This window comes from Paramormyrops kingsleyae, chromosome 8 (genome assembly GCF_048594095.1).
Source record: "Paramormyrops kingsleyae isolate MSU_618 chromosome 8, PKINGS_0.4, whole genome shotgun sequence".
Taxonomy (NCBI): domain Eukaryota; kingdom Metazoa; phylum Chordata; class Actinopteri; order Osteoglossiformes; family Mormyridae; genus Paramormyrops; species Paramormyrops kingsleyae.
In genome coordinates, this window is record NC_132804.1 from 7,094,200 (window position 1) to 7,115,758 (window position 21,559).

The 21,559-nt window shown below is 43.1% G+C and overlaps 2 protein-coding genes across 5 annotated transcripts in view; one reads left to right on the top strand and one right to left on the bottom strand.

The window, feature by feature from the left end:
* LOC111855047 (protein kinase C and casein kinase substrate in neurons protein 1-like) overlaps positions 1 to 8,587 on the top strand; it is a 55,350-nt gene extending 46,763 nt beyond the window's left edge. For all 3 annotated transcript variants that reach the window (XM_023833652.2, XM_023833651.2, XM_023833653.2), the window contains 5 exons: positions 908 to 1,083; positions 1,473 to 1,593; positions 1,883 to 2,001; positions 3,006 to 3,211; positions 4,195 to 8,587. In XM_023833652.2, coding sequence (XP_023689420.1) covers positions 908 to 1,083; positions 1,473 to 1,593; positions 1,883 to 2,001; positions 3,006 to 3,211; positions 4,195 to 4,304 — 732 coding nt within the window. In that variant the 3' untranslated portion in view covers positions 4,305 to 8,587. The remainder of the gene's footprint in view (positions 1 to 907; positions 1,084 to 1,472; positions 1,594 to 1,882; positions 2,002 to 3,005; positions 3,212 to 4,194) is intronic.
* Positions 8,588 to 9,245: 658 nt separating this feature from the next.
* On the bottom strand, positions 9,246 to 17,964 carry LOC111855048 (SAM pointed domain-containing Ets transcription factor-like). 2 transcript variants are annotated; one of them, XM_023833656.2, is made up of 7 exons: positions 17,425 to 17,964; positions 16,161 to 16,483; positions 13,890 to 14,087; positions 11,921 to 11,968; positions 11,495 to 11,608; positions 10,460 to 10,607; positions 9,246 to 9,443 (listed from the first exon to the last, which is right to left on the bottom strand). In XM_023833656.2, the coding sequence occupies exons 2-7, from the start codon at positions 16,468 to 16,470 to the stop codon at positions 9,359 to 9,361; spliced, it is 903 nt and encodes a 300-aa protein (XP_023689424.2). In that variant the 5' UTR covers positions 16,471 to 16,483; positions 17,425 to 17,964; the 3' UTR covers positions 9,246 to 9,358. The 2 variants fall into 2 exon arrangements, with proteins under 2 accessions (XP_023689424.2, XP_023689423.2); XM_023833655.2 differs by lacking the exon at positions 17,425 to 17,964 and adding an exon at positions 17,050 to 17,097.
* Between the last annotated feature and the right edge of the window lie 3,595 nt (positions 17,965 to 21,559).

Consider the following 21,559-nt stretch of genomic DNA (forward strand, 5'->3'; position numbering starts at 1 on the left):
TACGGAAGACAAGCGCATCCTGAAACTCATACCCTTCATTTACTGCGGGCCAATTCATTAACCTATAGCCTCCGTCTCTGTATATTATCCATTTAACCTTGAGTTGTAAAAACAATACCCAGATTCACAGCCACTGTATCTTTTCCATTGTGTAAGTGAATCAAATTTTAATCTTGATGTAGAAACCCAATTGTTTTCTAAAAGGAAAACGTGCCCTCAGGGGCCGCCGTATTAGTACGCCTAGCTAACACCAAGAAGGACTCACTTTTGCTTCCAGAACCAGTACAACTTTGGACAAACACTGCATTCAGAGAATCATTTCTGTACATCACTGTTGCACTGAGCTGTTATTTTCGTACTTGCGGCAGTCATCACCCTTCTCCACAGACCGCTCTCATTAACAGGGTATGTTCACCCAGATAGTCTCTGCTGACTGGATGCTTTTTTGCTTGTTGCACCATTTCCTGTAAACTCTAGACCAGGGGTCTCCAACTCCGGTCCTGGAGAGCTACTATCCAGTAGGTTTTCTATCCTACCCGGCTTCTGATGAACCACACCAGTTCTCAGGTAAATACCAGGAACAGGTGTGGCTCATCAGAAGCCAGGTAGGATAGAAAACCTACTGGATAGTAGCTCTCCAGGACCGGAGTTGGAGACCCCTGCTCTAGATACTGTGGTGCGTCAAAATGCCAGGAAGGCAGCTGTTTCTCCGACACTGGAACCAGCGTTTCTACCACCGACAATTCAAAATCGCTTAGGTCACACATCTTAGTCATTCTAATGTCGAAGCCCTGACCTCTTCTGTGTGCATTATATGTCGAGTTGCATTTTTTATGCTTATTCACAATGTCAGGGGTCCCCTGCTCATCGCCTGGCATGACGTGAGAACACGTTTCGCCTCTTGTAGGCCAAAGAGAAGTACGAGAAGGCGCTGGACGAGCTGAATAAGTGCACGCCGCAGTACATGGAGCACATGGAGCAGGTGTTTGAGCAGTGCCAACAGTTTGAGGAGAAGAGGCTGAGCTTCCTCAAGGAGGCCCTGCTGGACATCAAGCGGCATCTGAACCTCACGGAGAACCAGAGGTTGGCTCCCCAACCCTTCAGGCCACCTGAACTTTTCTTATAGCTTTCACTGTCTATAGACTTTACTCTCAACTAAATTGGCTCTATAAATGGTGCATGAAGACATACTTGGGTTCCATGTTTCCAGGAAGCATCTGTTGAAATACAGTCGGGTGTAACGATACAGATCTGCATCCTGCTATTGGGTTTCTAACAAAATAGCTTGTCAAGAATCATGGAATATGGTCCCTTTTTGTGCACTTTATCCTCATGTCTTAATACAAAGACAAGCAAAGCATCGCAGATCCAAGTGGAGTGCGTTTCGTTACAGAGAAGGCTGGGGTGCATTTCGCTAACCAGCGTCCCGTTATCTCAAAGCACAGAGATGTTTCTGCTCTGCCGCCCTGCAGCTACGCTACTGTGTACCGAGAGCTGGAGCGCACCATCAACTCAGCCAGCGCGCAGGAAGACCTGAGGTGGTTCAGCAACAACCACGGGCCGGGCATGCACATGAACTGGCCTCAGTTTGAGGTACGCTGCTCTTACACCACAGTACTTGGACAAGTTGCATGGACACCATCCATTTCTGCATCTCTATAATGCAGTTGCATTTTTTCTTAACCTCAAATAAGGTATTTTGTTTGCCAGTAATATAATAAGATTTTCTGTGTTTCTGTTAGACGTAGATATTGCGTTAACTTTGCAGTTTTATTTCATTCCTGAACTTGTGCAAACCACAATGATCCCATCCGTTTTGTGCGCAAAATTACACTTCATGGTTTGTGTTCTACATTTTATCTCACGGGCTTCTGTCCCCAAGGAGTACAACCCAGATGTCACCAACGCCGTCCCCAAGCGGGAGAAACCCAAGAAAGCTGAAGGGGCCCCCAACACTCCAGGGACAGAGCATGTGGTGGCACAGGGTGGAGATCGGGGCAGGTAAGCAGTACATACTGCTTCTGGCTCACCTGTGCAAGATGGCGGGCTGTGGTCAGCTGACAGGTCATGTGATTCACCTGTGCAGAGAATATAAAGCGGGTTTCTTTTTACCCCCTGAACCCCAGTCGCTGACACCTGATCCTGCATCCAGGTGTAATTCTTTCCAACACCTGAAAATCCTTCACATTTCCTGTGTGTCACTTTTGTTTGGTTCCTCTCCACCGTTTCGCTGTCCCCAAGGCTTCTACTCCTGTGTCACATGGTACAGTTCGCCGTTCCCCCTAGGACAAGTCTCACAGTCTTATACCACACCTTGATTTAAAGCAGAGCTGAGTAGAGGCCAATGACCTATATCTAACGCAATGTTAGATTACACTTTACTGTACATTATAGTACTGAAATGAACATTGCACACATTCTGAAGCCCTATTGGTCGGATCCTGCATCAGTCTTATAACAACAAAATGCAGCTATGTTTTTGGTGTAAATGTGTTCGGTATAAATGTGCTTTCACTGTAAACATTCTTTCCTTAGTTGGGATGGTGAACAAATTTATTGTTTAATGGGAGGACCAAATAAGGAGTGTATTGTGGTTTTAACAAACTTTAACAAACTGATGAAAATGATCAACACAGAAGTCAGCCTGGAAATAAGCCAAACAAGCAGATGTGTGTAGTTCTTCTTCTCCCTGTTTAGGTCAAAAGACCTGCAGTCAGGCTAACTGGCTCCTCTATAAGGCGCATAGCGTATTACTGTACATCAGTGTTTCCCAGTCCGGTCCTCGGGGACCCACAACCAGTCCACGTTTTTGCTCCCTCCGAGCTCCCTGCTGGACAGTCCACATTTTTGCTCCGTTCCGCAGTGGATTTTATACATTCATTTCTAATAGCTTGGCACATTTAGATAGCTGCTGCGGACCATTAATGCCCCTCCGACGCTGTGCCTCGTCCCCAAGGCGCCTTAAGCCTTCGGACTGTTACTCTCGGCTCTCATTCCGCCCACAGCGTGAGCAGCTACGACAAGAACCAGGCTTACTCTACCGAATGGTCAGACGACGAGCAGCCGGCCTCCCACTCGGGCAATGAGACCAACGGGGGCACCAACCCCTTCGACGAGGAGTCGGCCAGCGGTGGTGGGGAGAAGGGCGTCCGCGTGCGGGCTCTCTACGACTACGATGGGCAAGAGCAGGACGAGCTGAGCTTCAAAGCCGGTAGGGTGGGATCAGCCGTCACACACGGGCTGAAGCCCCTGGTGCACAAACCAGACATTTGCAGAGCTTTGACTAATCCTTATGGCAGAACAGTATTCTAACAGCACAGCCACAGGAGATAACTTACATCAATTTAGCATCACAAGTGCCACACCGTGTCTGAGGCCCTGCTTCAACTCAATGGTTATATACAGGGGCGGAGCCACTGACCTCAACTGAAAGCTGATTGGCTCTTTAATCAAAAGTGGTTTACTGAAGAAAGTATGACTATCTTAAATAAAAAGTCTCTGTCAATACTGCTGCAACCTACAAATAAAAAAGCTACAATTTACTTAAAAGTAAATAAAAATGAAATAAATATCCATTAAGGTGCGCATTTAGAAAATGAAATGTACCTGGTCTGTACTGCATTCACATTAGCAGCTTTCAGCTTCATATTAGAACCGTGCAACACAAATATTGTCTCAAAAGTATAAAGCATAACAAAATAAATATCTATTAAGGTGCCGCATTTAGAAAAATACCTGTGCTGTACCTGTAGTCATGTTACCAACTTCCAGCATCACATTAGGACGTAGTGACGCGGATTCATCCTCCCCTCTCCGAATGTTGCTCGGGGGAAACACACAAACACACATACACTCCCTAGTGGCTACAGGTAATTAGTTCCCGGTAATCTGCAGCATACATATCGAATCAAGGGCAGAGACGGAACAAAAGCAGAAACTGTCTACCCATAAAGAATTAACATGTTTACTGAATCGGAGGGTTGACAAAGAATGGAATGTAAATTTGATTTTGGAACTTTGGTTTGGGGTGGGGGGGGGTAATAAATTACATCAGAATGTAGTGTGATTTTTTATGAATGAACCGAGTCCTGGATGTAGACAATATAAGCAGCTCGGGTTGATTCTGCGCGGCATTTCAGGTTGACTCCACTAGGAACACGGTGATGGGTTTTCTCCTGTTTTTTCTCTCTGTAGGAGATGAACTGACCAAGCTGGAGGATGAGGATGAACAAGGCTGGTGCAAAGGTCGCCTAGACAACGGGCAGCTGGGCTTATATCCAGCCAATTACGTAGAGCCCATCTAGTCTGCCCCGCCCAGCTCTGGGGGCCGGCTTAGGCTGGACCGTCCAATCATGCTCCGTATAACCAGAGACTCACAAGCAACACTTTTCTTTGCCACACAACCGTGCCGAGCAGTCTTAATCTTAGTATATAAAAAAGACAGTATATATAATGAATAAATTTATTCAATCTCTGGGGGGTGGGGGGGTGAGAAAAAAAAAAAACGCTAATTAAAAACTAAGCATAAACCGTATGTATACCAACAAACGACCATTGACGCAAGGGCAGGGAGACGTTCTGCATTTTGTGTAGCTGTGTTCAATATGAATTTTGTGCAGCTGATATGACTTTTATGTAGCGGTATGTTCTCCTATAACAATGAGTATTATGTAGTCAGAGAAAGCTAGAATAGCCGGAATGAGCTGTTCGACGTGCACTGTGCATATTTGACGACATTTTGTTGTAGCAGTCTGGATGCTATGCGTGTACAGTCCTTATTGTTGCAGTGGTAATTCAGTGTAGCGTTTGAAACAGAAAAACAAAACAAAAAAACGCTATGCAATGAGATATATTTTTACTTTGACTGATCATTGTTTTGCTATGTGCTTATTGTTTCATTCTCCTTACAGCAGAGGGCACCCTACTGCGCACCGTGTACTCCCCGTGTCGTGGCATGAGCTTTGTTAACTGTATAATGTGCATTTCAGTGATGTAAAATCACTTGTCATGTAGTGTGACACGTGACAACGGCATTTCCCTTTCACGGGGGGCGGATGTTATTGTCGCGTTTGCATGATCATCCTGTCCCGTTTTGGCATTTTTGTTGCACATCCATCATCTACAGGTGCCGTTTTTCCTGTGTCCCATTCATTACCTGGCAGTCTGTTAAAATTCTGTTGCTTCTGTCAGCTTTGCAGTTGGGAAGTTATGTTGGAATGTCTCGTCAACATTGCCCAACCACTGGTTCGTTGATTAGCAGTTTCCGTTTAGCCCCTTGCTAATCCCCAGCACTTCTCTGTCATTCATGTCCTTTATCGAACAATGCAGAATGCTCGCAGTAACGCTGTGTAAACCCAATCAATGTAAGCTGAAGCACGCATACTGCTACAACCACAAACTCATTACCAGACCCACCCACCGTCCAAGTGAACCAAGGGTAGTGAGTTCGACGGCGGTGCCACATCCAGCTGGGATGGCCGTTGCCCGGGGAGAGGTGACTCGCTACAGCAAAGCCCAAAAGCTGAGCACCTTGAGAAAGCCACTTTCAGCAGCCGTCAAAACTGAGCCGAAGTAAGAACGAAAATACGACGCCCCCACGACCTGTTTTCAAAGCCGACCCAGCTTAGTCCAGTCTAGTGTGTCTAACTCGGCTGATTGCTGTTGAACATGATAGTGGACGGTACTTTTTGCAACCTCTCCCCATGTGACTGAAACTCGTTGTGATTGTATCAGCTGTTCCTCGATTCACCTCCTTTCTCCTCATCGCCTCTCTGTATTTGTCACATACTCACATTCACCTCATCTGTCTTTCTGTACACTCCCCTTGCTTATTTGGGGAAAATGGGATATTTCAGATATTTCTAGGACTTAGTGTATGAATCCTTATCTGCCATCCATGCTGCCTTGCATAAATGTTAATATGTCTCGGGGATGTGTAAAACGGTTTTAATATGGTTGGTCCAGGTTATTAATTAATAATTAATTAACAGTTAACGTGGCACCTGAAAAGAGATTTTCAAATTTTAGAATATCAGTGCATCTGGTCGGCCAGACTGGGAAAACATGAATTCATTCTGTATAAGTATTGTTAGATTATTTATAGGTTAAATATGTACATAAAAACTTTACACAGTTTATTTTTATTTATCAATAATTCAAAGCCAGTTGTCTTTAGTCTTGGTGCTTGAACATCACAATCAAGAATTTTGTTGTAATTAATTGCTTGACTCTGATTGGTCGTGGATTGGAGCTTGGATGTGCTGATTGGTTCATACCAATATGTGTCTATTAGTCCTGCATATGATATGCAGAGAAATTAACGTCTAAAGTCAAAGCTAAGAATACGGGAGTGGGGTTCTGTTGCCAGCATTTGATAGTGAGATGCCAGTGTTAAAAATGCTGGATGGAAGGAAAAGGTCAATGGAAGTTCCACTGAGCGGAGTGTGACGTCAAGAAAAGGATTCGTTTTTCCAAGGTCCTCTGCTCATACCGATCAGAAGTGAGGCAAACATTTACAGTTGCATCCAATATTAACACATGCAATCAAGCGATATGTACCTGAGCATCCATACTGTATTTAAATGTATCTTAATTGCAATGGAATCGTTAACCTATATTAAGCGTGCAGTGGATCCGCGCTTTCTGAATTGTATATGATGATGTAATTTATGACATTATACCGTAACTGTACAACTATGTGGAGTTGACAATGAAACTACACGTGAAGCAGTAAAGAAAGGTGTATATGTAAATGCTTTTTAATGTTTATTTTTTTCTCCTTTGTGCATAGAAGGGGTTCGATGAGAAAAATTATGTAGAAACTCTACTTTAACGGTGTAGAAAATGTATGTATGTGTAGACCTTAGTGCTGTAATATTATCTCCAATCTGGTGTAATGCCTGTTCATCTCAAACCTTCAAGGAACATTAAAAAGGTATTTAAATATAAATTATGATGATGATGATGATGATGATGATGATGATGACGACGACGATGCCAGTGGCCAAATAGACACAAACCCAAGTTTTTAAAATCTCAGAGCAGCATGGGTCAGAAAGAAGCAGTTTGTTTGAGATGACAAGCAAAAATTATGGATGTATGTGAGTGTGTGTTTGCAGTTACGCTTATTTTTGAGGTGGAACAAAAGCATCTAAAGCAATATTTATTAATGGTGATATAAAAAGACACTATTATAAGTTTGGTTCGTTCATTTGTATGACGATTGTAAAATCTTTATAGATGGGTCTCCATTCAGTAGGTATGAAACCTTCGGTTTTCTCCTAACCTAATCGTGAAATGCTGACGAAACCTTTCAGTTAGTGGTGAATAGTGCAAATGATTGGTGTAATTTTTAAAATAGCAATGATTAAGGGTTAATCAAACAATTGCTACAAGCACATAATATATAATCAAAAATATATGTGTAAAATAAATGTGTAAATTGATTAGTATGCAGGACTAAGCATGACAAGTATAAATAAATAGATGTACAAATAAATCATGACATATATATGGACATTCTGGTCATGAAAAATAGCATAATTAGCTCTATATTAATGTATTTATCTAACATGGCATAAGTACAAATAAATGATGAAATATATAAATATGTATATACATTTTGGTCATGAATATGACATAATCAGGTCTACATTTATTAGTTTATCTATTTCTACAATTTAGTATTTCCATTTTTTTTCATGTATTTATTTGTTTCAGTATTTCCACATTTCTTCATGCATTTATTTCAGTATTTCCACATTTCTTCATGCATTTATTTCAGTATTTCCACATTTCTTCATGCATTCATTTCTCTATTTCCGTCTCTGCGTGTAAATTGGATAGGCGGGTCTCACTCTATGCAGGTTAAACATAAGAGTGGAATCATTTCGGCCATGTATTTATTTATATATTTCATGATTTATATGTACATTTATTTATTTATACTTATGTCATGTTTAGTCCTCTGTCCTTGTTTATTCTATTCAGAGACAGAATTTGCTGTATGGGACAGTGATTCTTCATTTTACCACTAGAGGGCAGTGCCAGTACCGCCACACTTGGCTGATAGGGATTTTGCATTTCGTCAAATACAAGAATCGTCACCTTTAAAATGGTTACCATGATGACTGATAGTTTGAGCATGCTTTGAATCGTCTCGTTCATATGTATTACTAATGGTTTTACTGCAGGTGATGTAGTTTCAGTGATAAACCAGTTCCAGTCTTAGACAAACCAGATATGAAATCCTGCAGAAAGTTCCCCAAATTGCACAGAAATAAAGGGGTGTTTTTTTATACTGCATAATCAAATTTTAATCACTGTTATTAGTATGGTGTAGCATCCTGAGGTATTAAAAATAGATTATACAGTACATTCCCTTGTTTCTGGTACTTGAGGGACACGCGTAGTTCAGTCAACCCACTTTGCATGTGTGGATCAAACTTATTCTTTTCAGGATAGATAAAAACACGCAAGATGAAAAACTACATTAACTCACTCACTAACTCACTTGCGGTGTTTATGAAAATCTGTCAGGACAGAAAGATGTCAAAGAAAAATAAATTGACGCTGCACTTAAATCTTGCTTTTGACTTTGCGAAGTAAATAATGCAACAAGCTGGATGTAAATAACAGACCACATTCATTTTGAGTGCAAATTGAATGCTATTATATTACAGATTATTGTTGGGTTGAGGATGTACGTTATGATATGCTTATGTTGTTAAATGTGTGTTTTAATAGCCAAGGAGCAAGCAGGTGCCATTGTGTTTTGTGTTGATTCACAGAAATACAATGGATTTCCACGTGTGCCGGAATGTGAACAGCTTCTGGCATCAGCTGTTTATTGCCTACCAGCCAGCTGAACGCAAGGGGAACCGCTGCAGGATTATAGCAGAGAAGAAACGCCACATGCTGGAACTTACACAATAGTTATACAGCGATGTCATGATTATACAATACAATAAAACAAATGAATCAGTCCGGATAACATGTACTTCATGAGACTCAGTATAACGCAAACCTGGTTGGGTACAAGAGAGTCTACGCAGGAAAGGCATGCGAGCACAATAAAGAGAGCATCACTGCGGCCATGTCATTACTGCCTGTAATCAATAGTACTTCTTAAAAAGTACAGATAGATGTTGCAGATGTTTGTACAAACAACTCATCATGTCAGCTCTGTACTTAAGGTTAGTCTCTGTCACTTTCATTTTTAAACAAAAGCATTTGGACACGAGACACAAGAAGACGTCGATTTAATATTTTGTATAACAATATTTCTTCAGTATTAACTGATGTAAGAACGTGATCATATTTTTGTAGCAGATTTTGATGGAAAGACAAACATTTTGTTTTATGCGTACTCTGCAATATGCACAGATAATACAGCCATGATTATTACTTTCAGTTCCATCTTGATGATCTTTAGCGATGTCTGGCTGGTGCAGCCCAGGGAGCCATAAAGAAGACAAACATTCACATAAAACAAGAGAAACATGAATGCCGCATGAGGAACTGTACTTAAGTGGCAGTTTATAGGTCTCTGTACGGAATAAAAAGCAAAACAGCCCTAAGCTTACTACTGCTGATGGGCTAACAGGTGTGCTTATTCATAATATCGCCGTTAATCTTCCCATCTCTCATCCCCCTTGGGAAGACTCCTGAGTGTCTCATGTGATAACCATAAAAAATATTTGCTTTTTTGGATGTGACTCAATTCTAAAACCACCGTGCAATGAAACTGTAAGTACAATGAAAAGAAAGAGAAGCATTTTCCTTGTTGCCTGACAGCTGGACGCATGTATGAAAAAAACTGTCGGCTAAACTCAACAGAAATAAGTAGAGTAACAGTCACAAATATTCAGAATATACACCATAGTCTATATGGTGTGTGTGTGTGTGTGTGTGGGCCGGGTAGGGGTTAGGGTTGTCATTCTTGGGATTACGTGTGTGTGTGTGTGTGTGTGTAAACTGTATAGTGACTGCCATTAAACAACTAACATCACAATTAGATGAACATCATGGATGCTGTTAGTGATCTGGGCCCCCAATCCAATGTTTTTAGGGCCCCACTCAGGGGCCCATGGGATCATTCTAACTTTCCCGGTCTTTGCAGCGCCCCTGGATATAATGTTTGACAACATGGCATATAAATCCTCTTCTTATGAACGAGCGAATTAACTACAAGTTCTATATGAACGAAATATGAAAACAGGCAAATGACGTGAGGGAGTCTCTGCTTTCCATGGTAGAAATTTCAGGACTTTTCTCCAAGGATCCCCAGAGTTTTGCTGTGTTGGGCAGTCTTAATTCCAGAGGATAAATATTGACTGAATGGTCATGTGACCTAAGCGAACTGATAGTGTTCCACTCGGAGTCATTCTGTGATCCCTAGCTGTGGGACTTTAAATCTTCCTCTCTCAGTGACACGGGATTGACGAACTGGTAGACCAACCTCTGAGAGGCAACGGGCTTGCGGATGATGCCCTTCTTGTAGTACTGGCGGATGGAGCGGCTCAGCTTGTCGTAATTCATGGCCGGCCGGTTCTTGCGTAGACCCCATAGTCTCGCCACATGAGCTGAGTCTTCGATTTTAAAGATACCTGTCGGAGATATTTTACTCATAGCTGCAATATGCGGAAGCCAAATCAAACTCCTTTTGTATTTGAATTTCCGCTAAAAGTTTGAATAATTTTACATGTTGTTCATTATGTTTCTTGAAATCTCCAAATAACTTTCTTAATTGGCATCTCTAATTTGCTGGTAATTTGAACTTGAGTGTGTATTTTGTACCCTGCAACAAAACTGGAGTCTCCAGCCCCATTTTGACTTTACAATAGCTAAAAATGCTTGCACTTTCAGTACATTATTCAATAAATTACATGAGATATGCAACATTCTATTATAAAATAGGCCTTGTGTTAATGATTTTGCCCAACTGTAGCCTAATGTAAGTGTTCTAAGCATGTTTAAGGTAGGCTAGGCTAGGCTATGATGTTTGTTAGGTTGGAAGTACCATATTAAAATGCATTTTTGCCTTACGATAGGTTTATTGGAATGTACCCCCACCGTAACCTGGGGAGGGGCTGTATGTGAAAGCCTGACTGACAGATGAGAGCAACACTCTGCATTACTGTGAGATCTGAGTTTTCTAGGTTTCCTCTGCTAAGCTTCCCATGCAAATTACAAAAGGCAGCACGCCTAGTGATGTCATGGTATGACATATGCCTAGTGACGTCATCGTATGACATATGCCTAGTGATGTCATGGTATGACATATGCCTAGTGATGTCATGGTATGAGATATGTCAGGGAAGCCACTTCAGTTTCTCTTCAAAGGTGATTATGATGCTATTTATTTTGTAGCATGTCGTCCAGTGGTGAACAAAATGAATATGACTTTTGACTGGAATTCCCTTTTTATGTATATAACTGGAAATACTGGAAATGACTGATCCTTGGTGTGATCTTGGCCTCAGTCGCCCCTCACCTGTCTCCTTGTTGAGCCAGCGGATGCAGCGGCCATAGCTGTGGGGATGGAGCAGGAGCTCAAGGAGAAACTGCCACAGGTGGGTGGTCTGGCCTGGGGCATGAGAGTCAGCTTCTGGCAGGGGGTGGGAGGCAGGATGGAACCATCAGAAAGTCTCAGGCTCGTTATACAACCAGAGTGATCTGATCTATGTAAACGTTCTTGTTTTTATGTGAAAGAGCCAGTGAACAGGTCATCAAATGATTTTAGCAGGAAGGAGCTGATTGTCAAACATTATCAAACCAGAAGGAAAAGTCTCAGTGTTTCTAAAGGTCACTTTGATGTGACAGTGAAATAAAACAGCTGATGTATCGCATTTCAGCTGCTCCTTACTATAGAAAAGTCAGGCAACATGCATAAGATGCCAATCTGATGGCTGGGTCTTACCGTCCGACCAGCTGTCGCTTGGGGAACTGGACTCTTGCATCCGGGAGGCTGCGGAAAGAGAGAAGGGAGGTGAAGGGAGAGGAAGGGAGGTGCAGGGAGAGGAAGGGAGGTGAAGGGAGAGGAAGGGCGGTGAAGGGAGAGGAGGGGAGGTGAAAGGAGAGGAGGGGAGGTGAAGGGAGAGGAAGGCAGGTGAAGGGAGAGGATGGGAGAGGAAGGGAGGTGATGGGAGAGGAAGGGAGGTGAAGGGAGAGGATGGGAGGTGAAGGGACAGGAGGGGAGGTGAAAGGAGAGGATGGGAGAGGAAGGGAGGTGAAGGGAGAGGATGGGAGAGGAAGGGAGGTGAAGGGAGAGGATGGGAGAGGAGGGGAGGTGAAGGGAGAGGAAAGGAGGTGAAGGGAGAGGAGGGGAGGTGAAAGGAGAGGAAGGGAGGTGAAGGGAGAGGAAGGGAGAGTATGGGAGAGGAAGGGAGGTGAGAGGAGGGGAGGTGAAGGGAGAGGAAGGAAGGTGAAGGGAGAGGATGGGAGAGGAAGGCAGGTGAAGGGAGAGGATGGGAGAGGAAGGGAGAGGATGGGAGTGTGAAGGGAGAGGAAGGAAGGTGAAGGGAGAGGAAAGGAGAGGAAGGGAGGTGAAGGTAGAGGAGGGGAGGTGAAAGGAGAGGATGGGAGAGGAAGGGAGAGGAAGAGAAATGGTCCTAAAGGCAGCTCACTAGCTGTGTAACACAGAGGGGAGAACAGATGGTTCATCTTGTCACATTTTGAGGCAGCAGCTGCGGGAGATCTCCTTCAGGAGGAGCACAAGCCCCAGCAACTAACGCTACATTACCCTGTAATAGCCTTTCCTTGAACTGGGTGGATTTATGTCATGGGGAATTCTACCAAAAACACTTGCCTTATTGAGATTGAAGCCCCACTGCAATCCTATTGAACGAGAAGCAGTCAGAAGATGGATGGATATGCATTAGCACAATTTTTCTATTATTCAAAAGGTATATGCAGTTATGGGACTTTTTTTTTCTCCAAAATTGTGCCCTCTGACATCAAAGACTTTTAGTTGTGCTGAAAATCAATGAAGAATTAGGCCAAATGCATATTGTAAATCAGTATTTGCCTGACATTTGCTGCTGCAAGTATTTGCCGTTATCTAATGTCTATTGATGTGTTTAACTTTTTAAAACTATATCCTTACACTGAGATATTTGTGTCTGTACAGCATGTGTCCTCTAGCGCAGTAGGAGGAGCCTTAGGACCCAACTTCTTCCTTGGTCATTAAGTCACTTGGGCATGGTGCCAGGAAAGGTAGCTGACCCACTGAAAATGGTCCCGTGACCCAGACCCCCCAGTTGAGAAACACTTCCCTAAAGGAATCCCCCAGCAACATTATAACCCAGTTTCCCATGAATCTTTGGGGGGGTGTAAAGATAAAAAATTATACAGATGATAATGAAATGTACTATGGGAATTGTATGGAGCTGCAAATTACTAACCTTGATCTATCAATCTTGATCTATTAATAAAGACACTTAATTGATCCCTCTGGGGAAATATTCCTTTTGCTTACCCCCTCTTGCTCTCCATGACACACATGTAAGTGAGAGCAAGCTTGGCAGCAAAAGGCAGCCAAATCCAATTGTTGTTGGGTCCAAGCAACTAGAGGAGGCAGGACCAACCAATCAGACATCACGGTCCCACCTCCTCTACAATCTGATTGGTTATCGTTCTGAACCAATCATTTTTGCTCCCATGCCCTTGTTTAAGGTCCCACAGACATGTGAGTATTTAGCCAAAGCTGGTTGTGAGCCCATGACTTTCTGATCATAGATATGAAGGCTTAGCCCCCTGAGCTCCACACTGCCCTTGATGTACAACATAAAGCTAATTGATTTTTAACTGTTACTTGACAGATCATTTATACCACTCCCACATTTGAGGTTGGCGAAGTTTGCTTTATTAATAAAGCTTTGTTTCCATACCTGACTTCCAGATATCCAAGTGGGCGTAGAGTATGTCCCCGGCGTGCAGGGACACCTGCCTGAAGTCGGCCTCAGTCAGAGCACACAGGTCTTTGCCGTCGAGCTCCTGGAAGGCCTCACCCATGGGGGGCAGCTTGTACAGGTGTTCGGTCCACAGCACCCACTTCTGGACATTGCCTGCTGTCCACTCTGCAGGGTCTGCGGAGAGACGCGTGTTTGCGTGTGTCTCTGTTCTTCTCGTCATACGCGATGCATGTACACTCACCCGGGGTGCCCCTGCCTTGTCCCCCCCCCCCAGATAGTATCCAGGCTTTTTAAGTTCAACTCAAAAGCTATCAAGTCAGGATGGGGAGAACGTGCCGGTACAGCGCGTTGCCACGGCTACCAAATGATGAAACATCTTGGGATTCCGGTTGACAACACCCCCCCCCGCAGGCCAACACGTGGTCCAGTCTGACCCTCCCATCTGTCTGTCACAGCCAGGTGTTACGTGGGCGTCCCCTTGGCTTAATCCAGCTGCTCGGGTTCTCAGCAATGAGGATCCCGCGGGCCGGGTCACCCTCAGGGAAACATGCCACATGCCGTAACTGATGCTACGGTTTATCTGTTAAATCATTAAAGTCATACATCCATCTTTGTAGCTGTTATCTAGTACAGGGCTGCAGTGGGTCTGGAGTATTATGGCAGGAAGCAGAGCCAACAATAAACCCAACAACCAAGGAGGTGTAACAGTAGGAAACAGCAGATCTGGCCACTAAAGCACCATGCAATGTTCCTGACTTCTTCTGTCAATAAGTTGCAGATAAGATGTCCCAGATACATTGTCCCATAGCAGCTTTATGACTTTATATGCGTTTACAGAGGACCACGTAAACCATAATTACTATTTGCTGGCCAAGCGATTGTAAGGAAGAGTCTTATCATTGTGCCAGATGCACTGCAGCAGTGACCTCAGACATCTCCTGCATTTATTGTTTGCTCCGAGCCACGGTACGCTAGTGCCACTGAAAAGGACGTCGCATTGACCGTTGGCGTACAGGAATGCCAATGCTAACTGGCCGAGGGTGTGTCCCAGCGCTCGCTCAGAGTCACACGTCCGTCCTACGAAGAGGTTTGACTCACAGCAGCACGACTCCAAACCAGCTGCCTTTCTGACGTACAGAATCGCCTGATCTGGGGCTGGAGTTGAGGTTTAATATATGAGGATTACATTTGTAACATTTTAATTTGGCAAAGAATTTAAATAAAGAAATTAAAATATTCTACTGGTATAGGTCCCAGTACAATTGTGATCTTTTTGTGTATATAGGAAATCCCAAACACTCTTCCATCCATCCATGTTACCATCACGTATCCACTGATATTTCACAAGAAGCCTGGAGCCTATCCAGTATCTACCTAACAGGAAGCTAACTGAAAACCAGTTAAACCAGTCAGTGCGGTGACAAACAAACAGTCCTATGCAACACGGCTTTCAGAATTTAACATCTCCTATCACTACTGAGTGTACATATCTACTTTGAGTGCTACACAGTCAGCTACCAAGAATACTCAGTATAATTCCTTATTGTGGTGATGTTTCTCTGTCAAAACTTAGAACTAAAAGTGTTACTTGATTCTAACTTGATTTAAGTGCTTAAAGCATTTAAAGTTTGATTAGAATCTCCTCCATTCTCCGGGGTCTAGGATCCCAATCCAGCCCCTGTTCTGTGTGAGTGGAGTGTGAAGTACGTGCAGATATTCTCCATATGTACCCTGAATACTCTGCCTTACTATTGCAGTATGAACCTATGCTGTAAGGCAAATCAGTCAAGTCTAAGTGTGTGCCCTTCAATGGACTGGCATCCCTCCAGCCTGCACCCCTGCCTGGTGCCCTCTCCCTTATACAATAGGCTTCAGGGGCCTCATGACCCTATACCACAGTGATTCCCAATCCAGTCCTCAGGGACCCACAGACAGTTCACATTTTTGCTCCCTCCCAGCTCCCGGTAGCAAAAATGTGAATTGTCTCCCAGGGAGCGAAAATGTAGACCGACTGTGGGTCCCTGAGGACTGGATTGGGAAACACTGCTACAAGCACTTGGAAGATGGATGGTTGTACATATTATAAAAGACATCAAATATATCATGCAGTGCAATGCACTGCATGATAGATTTGCACTGCAAATGCTGTATAGGTCTTTTTCAAGCAGATTTGATATAAGAGTAGCTAATTCTTTATTGGTGGATGTGCGTGCAGCTACTAGGAGCTTAATAAACTTGCTTGCATACTGGGTCCGATGTTGAGCATCTTGCAGGCCATCTTGATGTCCTTCAGCACCTCCCCCACCACCATACTCTGCACCAGCTCCAGGCTGCATTCTTCTGCCATGCTACTCCTCTCCAGCTCTCCCCTTGGGGTCTTCGCCGCTCCCAGCGACGTTTCCCCGTTGTCTCCGGCAAGCATGTCGAAGCCAGGAAGGTGTAGCTGATCATGGATCAACCTGTCATCATCCTGCTCTGGGATGACGGAGCTCTCTGGGACGTCTGGCCAATAGAGGTGCTGTGTGTCTCCTCCTTGGTCCCAGGCTGGACTTGCCATAATGGCCACAGAGCTATGGGAATTAGAGAAGTAATTCCAGAAATAAGTTAGCCGACTCACTTAGCTATTGAACCACCCAGAATACCCGAAGAGATCCCTTTGCATCACATTGCGGGCTGATGCACAAGCAGCTGAGAAATAATTTTTTAATCCTTTAAGACCAGCTGATCCAAAGCAAATAGCTGCTCTTTATTGACAGAACTGCCCATCATCTACTGGACCATCACTCTCGAAGGCCGCCATGATGATGAGATGATGAAGCAGGAATACTAGCTGTGTGATATTCCCCCGAATGCATGACTCAGCTGCTTTTTTTCTTAAATGCAATGTTGACTCGCATGTTTGACTGCATCGTCCTTTATGCAGATCCACAGAATAACGGACATGAGTGGCGCCGAAAGCACAAATAGTAACAATGCTAAATTAAACTTTATAATTTGCCAAAGTTGTTCTTTGTGAAGGGAAATAAGCAGCAATAAATCGATTAACATTAAAATTAATAACTAAGCCAGTGAATTCCTATGAAACTTTAGTCTGATTCCCCTTAAAGTGATTCATACCCTGCAGATAATATCTCACCTCAGGAAGATGTCTATCATGAACGTACTTTGTTTTGCTTTCACCATTGACTGCCGAAGGTTAATCATCCATCCAAAACATTTTTTAAAAAAGGACCTTGTCCTTCTAATGGCACATTTTTTGGAATTTAGTTAAGGCGAGCCGTATGTTTTGGTGGCTGGGGGAGACTCCAAATCACTGAAACTGGACCCCATTCCTCACTTTCTGCTCCTAGACAACACCTAGTGACATTGTAGGTCTGCCACCCCCCCCCCCCCCCCCTTTTCCCAGGTGTACAGAAGGTATCAGTCGTGTGGTCACCTCTCCAGTCCCGTGCACGTCACCCGTTGCACATAACCCTTGTGAAAGTGTCCCAGGAGCTGGTGCGTAACTCACCACTCCTCAGAACGTCGGACTCTCAGGTCATCAGTTTTGAAGGATGACTTCTCCGAAACCCCAGTTTCGCATAAAGTTCTCCCTTGCTGGAAGTGACAGACCCACTGCAATAACTGTCTCACAAGCTCTTTGAGCTTGAAAAACGAGAGCAGAGGACATACAAGTGTTTCTCCCAGACTATCCAGTCAGTCCCATTCCTCCCAGCGAACGGCCTGTGTGCCGATGTTGACAGTGCATGACTGCACAGTCATATTTATAAGGTGATCTTATTTCCATGAGCAAACACCTCCATTGAGCACCAGCCTCCTTCAGACATGTTTGAGTGTCTCACACTCTACCTGTTCCACCCACCTCTTCCAGAGCAAACAAACACAGAAGTATTTCTTAAGTTTTCAATGATTGTTCAGTCCTACATTTTTGGCATGCGGACACCTAACAAAAACTTGGTAAACTTTGTTTTGTTTTGCAGTAAGATACGTCCAATACATTTTAAAAAAGTTTTTTAAAGCAAATATAAATGCTTATCACAAATGTGTCAACATAAACCAAGCACAATATCAGAATATGAGTTTTGGGGTGAGCAATCTGTCAGTAAGTGCCTGAATCACTTATCACTAAACTTTCCAACACTGCTGATTCTAAATTGCGCTATATTCTGTGGATAATTGATCATATCTATGAAAAATGCATTCATATTGCTGGTAGGATGTGTGATAGATCATTCCAAAGTTTCTGTGTTAAAACAGAAGTGGTGGTCTTGGCCTTATCCAGCAAGATGTGCTACTGGTCTGGGTGGTGAGGAATGCTCACCCATTAAGTCAGGGACCACGAATAAACATAGACAGGTATCCATCCCCAAAAGTCAGCCTGTAGCCAATGAATGGAGACCTGGACGGCTGAAATGATGAAGGCAGGCTATATCACGGCATTGCAGTTTAGCTGGAGTGACTGATAGCTGATAGCACAATAGAGTTACAACAAGGGAAGATAAGATCTCTCGGGCCTCCAATCCCCATGTTCTGTGGGTCTGTTCACCATCAAAAAGAACCAGATTTTTTTAATCAGCAATGTAAAATAGTGTAACTTAAAACGTGATGAATATAAATGTGTGACAAGTTGTATTGGCACATTTGGCCAGACAGGAGACAGGAGACAGACAATGAATCTATTTAGGTTTTGGCAGATAATGCAGCAAACTTCAAGTGATGCCCTATTGACAACTGAGGAGCACATTTCTAAAACTCAATCAGCCCACAGCATATATCTTCAAGGAAATTTTTGTGGACTTAAATTTTGGAAATGTAATGAAAGTCCTTTTTTGGATTATATGAGGAGTTTTGGTTCCCCATACTGTAACATATGATGAAATCTGGCTTTACGTCATTTGCGTTTCAAAAACAACAAAAAAATGGACTGAGTGAATTTTGGAAATTAGCTCTTCAATTGCTGTGGTGTTGTCAGGTGCTAAAAGATTAAGGAAACGTTACAAGGACGTTCTGTCATTTTAGGCATGAGCCACTGCATCAGGATATTTCCAGATAGACTCAGTAAATATTTTTTTGTTTTGTTTTATCGATGTTGTGGTAATATGCAAAACAAGACATTTTTCTTTGAGATTTTCTTCAACATATATTTTTGTTATAGGGTTTTCATGCATCATTAGAACAGTCATTATATATCATTAGCTCTAAGAAAGCCTGAGCTAATGGCTGCCTTTACCATATCTGCTATCTTTTTCATCTACATGAACTGAAACTAATATGGCCTCTTTATCTATAAGAGTAACTTCACTTAGGTACTGTTCATCCTCCCCCACTGATATCAAAAGTGAAAGGTGTCTGCAAGGATGGAGACCTTAAGACTGAACTTTATCAAAATAATAGGAAGCCCAGTGAAAACCTAAAATGAGGAACAAGCAACATGGTAACCTGCTGAACTTCTGTGCTTATTATCTCTCGTACATTGGTGACGTGGAATTAAGAAAAGTTAGTCAAGATGTGTGCTGGTGTACGGCTCTGTGCGTCAGGACAAGTCAGAAGGTGATGTCAGAGTGATGTCAGAGTGATGTCAGAGTGATGTCACCGCTGGGCCCCTGAGCAAGGCCCTTCAGCCCAGTTACTCAAAGACTAGATGACCATGAATTCACACTTGTTTGTCATTTTGAATAAAAGCGTCTGCTGAATAAATGTAAATAAATACGATGTCATCCCGATACATGTCATGCCCACAAATGACCCACCCACTTTAATGGTTATAATAATAATAATAATAATAATGCTGAAATGCATTTTGTTTATATTTTATTAATTTATCAATATACAGCCATGAAAAAAATTAAGAGACCACTCTATATTTTTAAACAAATCTGTATTTTTAAATCCAGGTTTAATTGTGGTTCTGCTGGCAGAGGCTACGCTGAGCAACAGGTTGCTTCCAGGTTCAAAATTTCATAAGACAGCAGCACAAGAACAAGGTGAAGCAGGAGAACGACCAGAAACCTGGACTAATTACTTAGACCAATATTTCTGAAGACATGAACCGCAATTGTATCATGTAGGACCAAAACTACAGGCAAACTAATTTAGGTCTACCACAGTAGTGTTTTGTAGTCCTTCTTGTAGCTTTCTAGTGCCCTTTGATTAAAAATGACAATACATTGTTGTATTGGATCCACCGTGTCTCTAGCAGCTGTACTGTTACACCACAGCCAGGTTTTTGGGGACGTGTACCCAGTCGGGTTATGCCGGTCGTACCCTGAACCTGAGTTTCGGGTCTCACTGGGGCTTCAGGCTTGTCCTGCCTAGTGCTGAGCATGAAGACGTCTCAGAAAGATGCCTCCCTCGGCCTCTCGTTGATCAAACGTCCCACTGACGAGTCTCGCAGGTCAGCGTTCTGACATGGTTTAGTGAAAATGTTTGCTCAGATGCGGCCCTGGGTCACATGGTATCGCTCCAGGCGTCTCTGGGGGCCTTTGCTTCCGCAAAAAGGCTCCGTCATATTGTCATTATTTTTTTAAGCGCTGTGCAAACACAGAAACTGCAGGTGCTGCTTTTCCTCCTATGAGGGTATGAATGCTGATGTTTAAAACAGGAGGAACTGGGAGGCCATGTACTGGGATAATGGTTGAAAGTGGAATGCATGGATAATAATATCAATAATATTAAAGAATTAAACCTGATAAAGCCAGACAGGCTCACTGGCGTCCTGAAGGCTGTCCTAGGCAAGATAGGGCACAAATCAGGGGAGCACCCTGGCCAGGATGGTAGCCCATTGTAGGGCGTATGTACAGTGGGCAATTTAGTGGGCAATGTTTTTGGACACAGTAAAAAGGAGAAAGTGCAAATTCTACACAACCAAAGTAATGGAAAGTTTCAAAGCTTAGACTCTGGAGGTGTGAAGAGACAGTGCCCAAGCATACCAACTGTAAGTCAAGCTGTGTTGTTAAAGAGGAATGAAGTACCAGTTTTAGTAAGTATTGATAGAATAAATTATGCTGTAATAAATTACAGTCAAGCCTGGGCTGGAATTGGAATTGAAAGCAAAATGTAACATAACCGAGGGAATCTCCTCATCACCTTTATGCATGACAGGAGGTGCAACTGGAAGTTGGCAAAGGGACAAAGAATATGGGACAAAATAGCTTAAAGGACCAGGCAGTACCCCTACATTTTACATCTGCGAAAGTATGTCCTGGTCAAGGAAATCCATGGGTTTGGCTCAAAAGATGATAGACGTCCATGTAGCATGTGATTAGACTGGAAAGGCTGGAAACTGTGTGATGTTGCTGAGGACAAAACAGCAGCAGGACGCTAATGGCCACTACAAAGGCATTGAACAAGAGGGTGGAATCTGTCTTTTTATGTAGGGACTCCTGAAGAATTATCAAGGTAAAACGTTCTGGTAAAGTGTGTACTGCAACCAAAACGTCAAAAAACAAAAGAGGCATGTGACCTATTAGCTTGTATTTGATGACTCACCTTTTTTCGCAGTAACACCTATTCCCAGTACAGAGGGATCTGGGTCAGTTCATATCAAAAAAACTGTCCTGCACTAAGACGAGACTTTTAAGAATTATCATAAAATGTAAATATATTTTTTAATAGCAAGAAAGCTTGTAAGATAATTGTTACATTTT

Coding starts and splice junctions, on each gene's coding strand:
- LOC111855048 (XM_023833655.2), bottom strand. CDS start 17,096: ATGGTGAAAGCAAAACAAAGTACGTTCATGATAGACATCTTCCTGAG. Junction 11,969..13,889: donor CTTGGATATCTGGAAGTCAG/GTATGGAAACAA, acceptor CTCTTTCCGCAG/CCTCCCGGATGCAAGAGTCC. Junction 11,609..11,920: donor AAGCGACAGCTGGTCGGACG/GTAAGACCCAGC, acceptor ACCCCCTGCCAG/AAGCTGACTCTCATGCCCCA.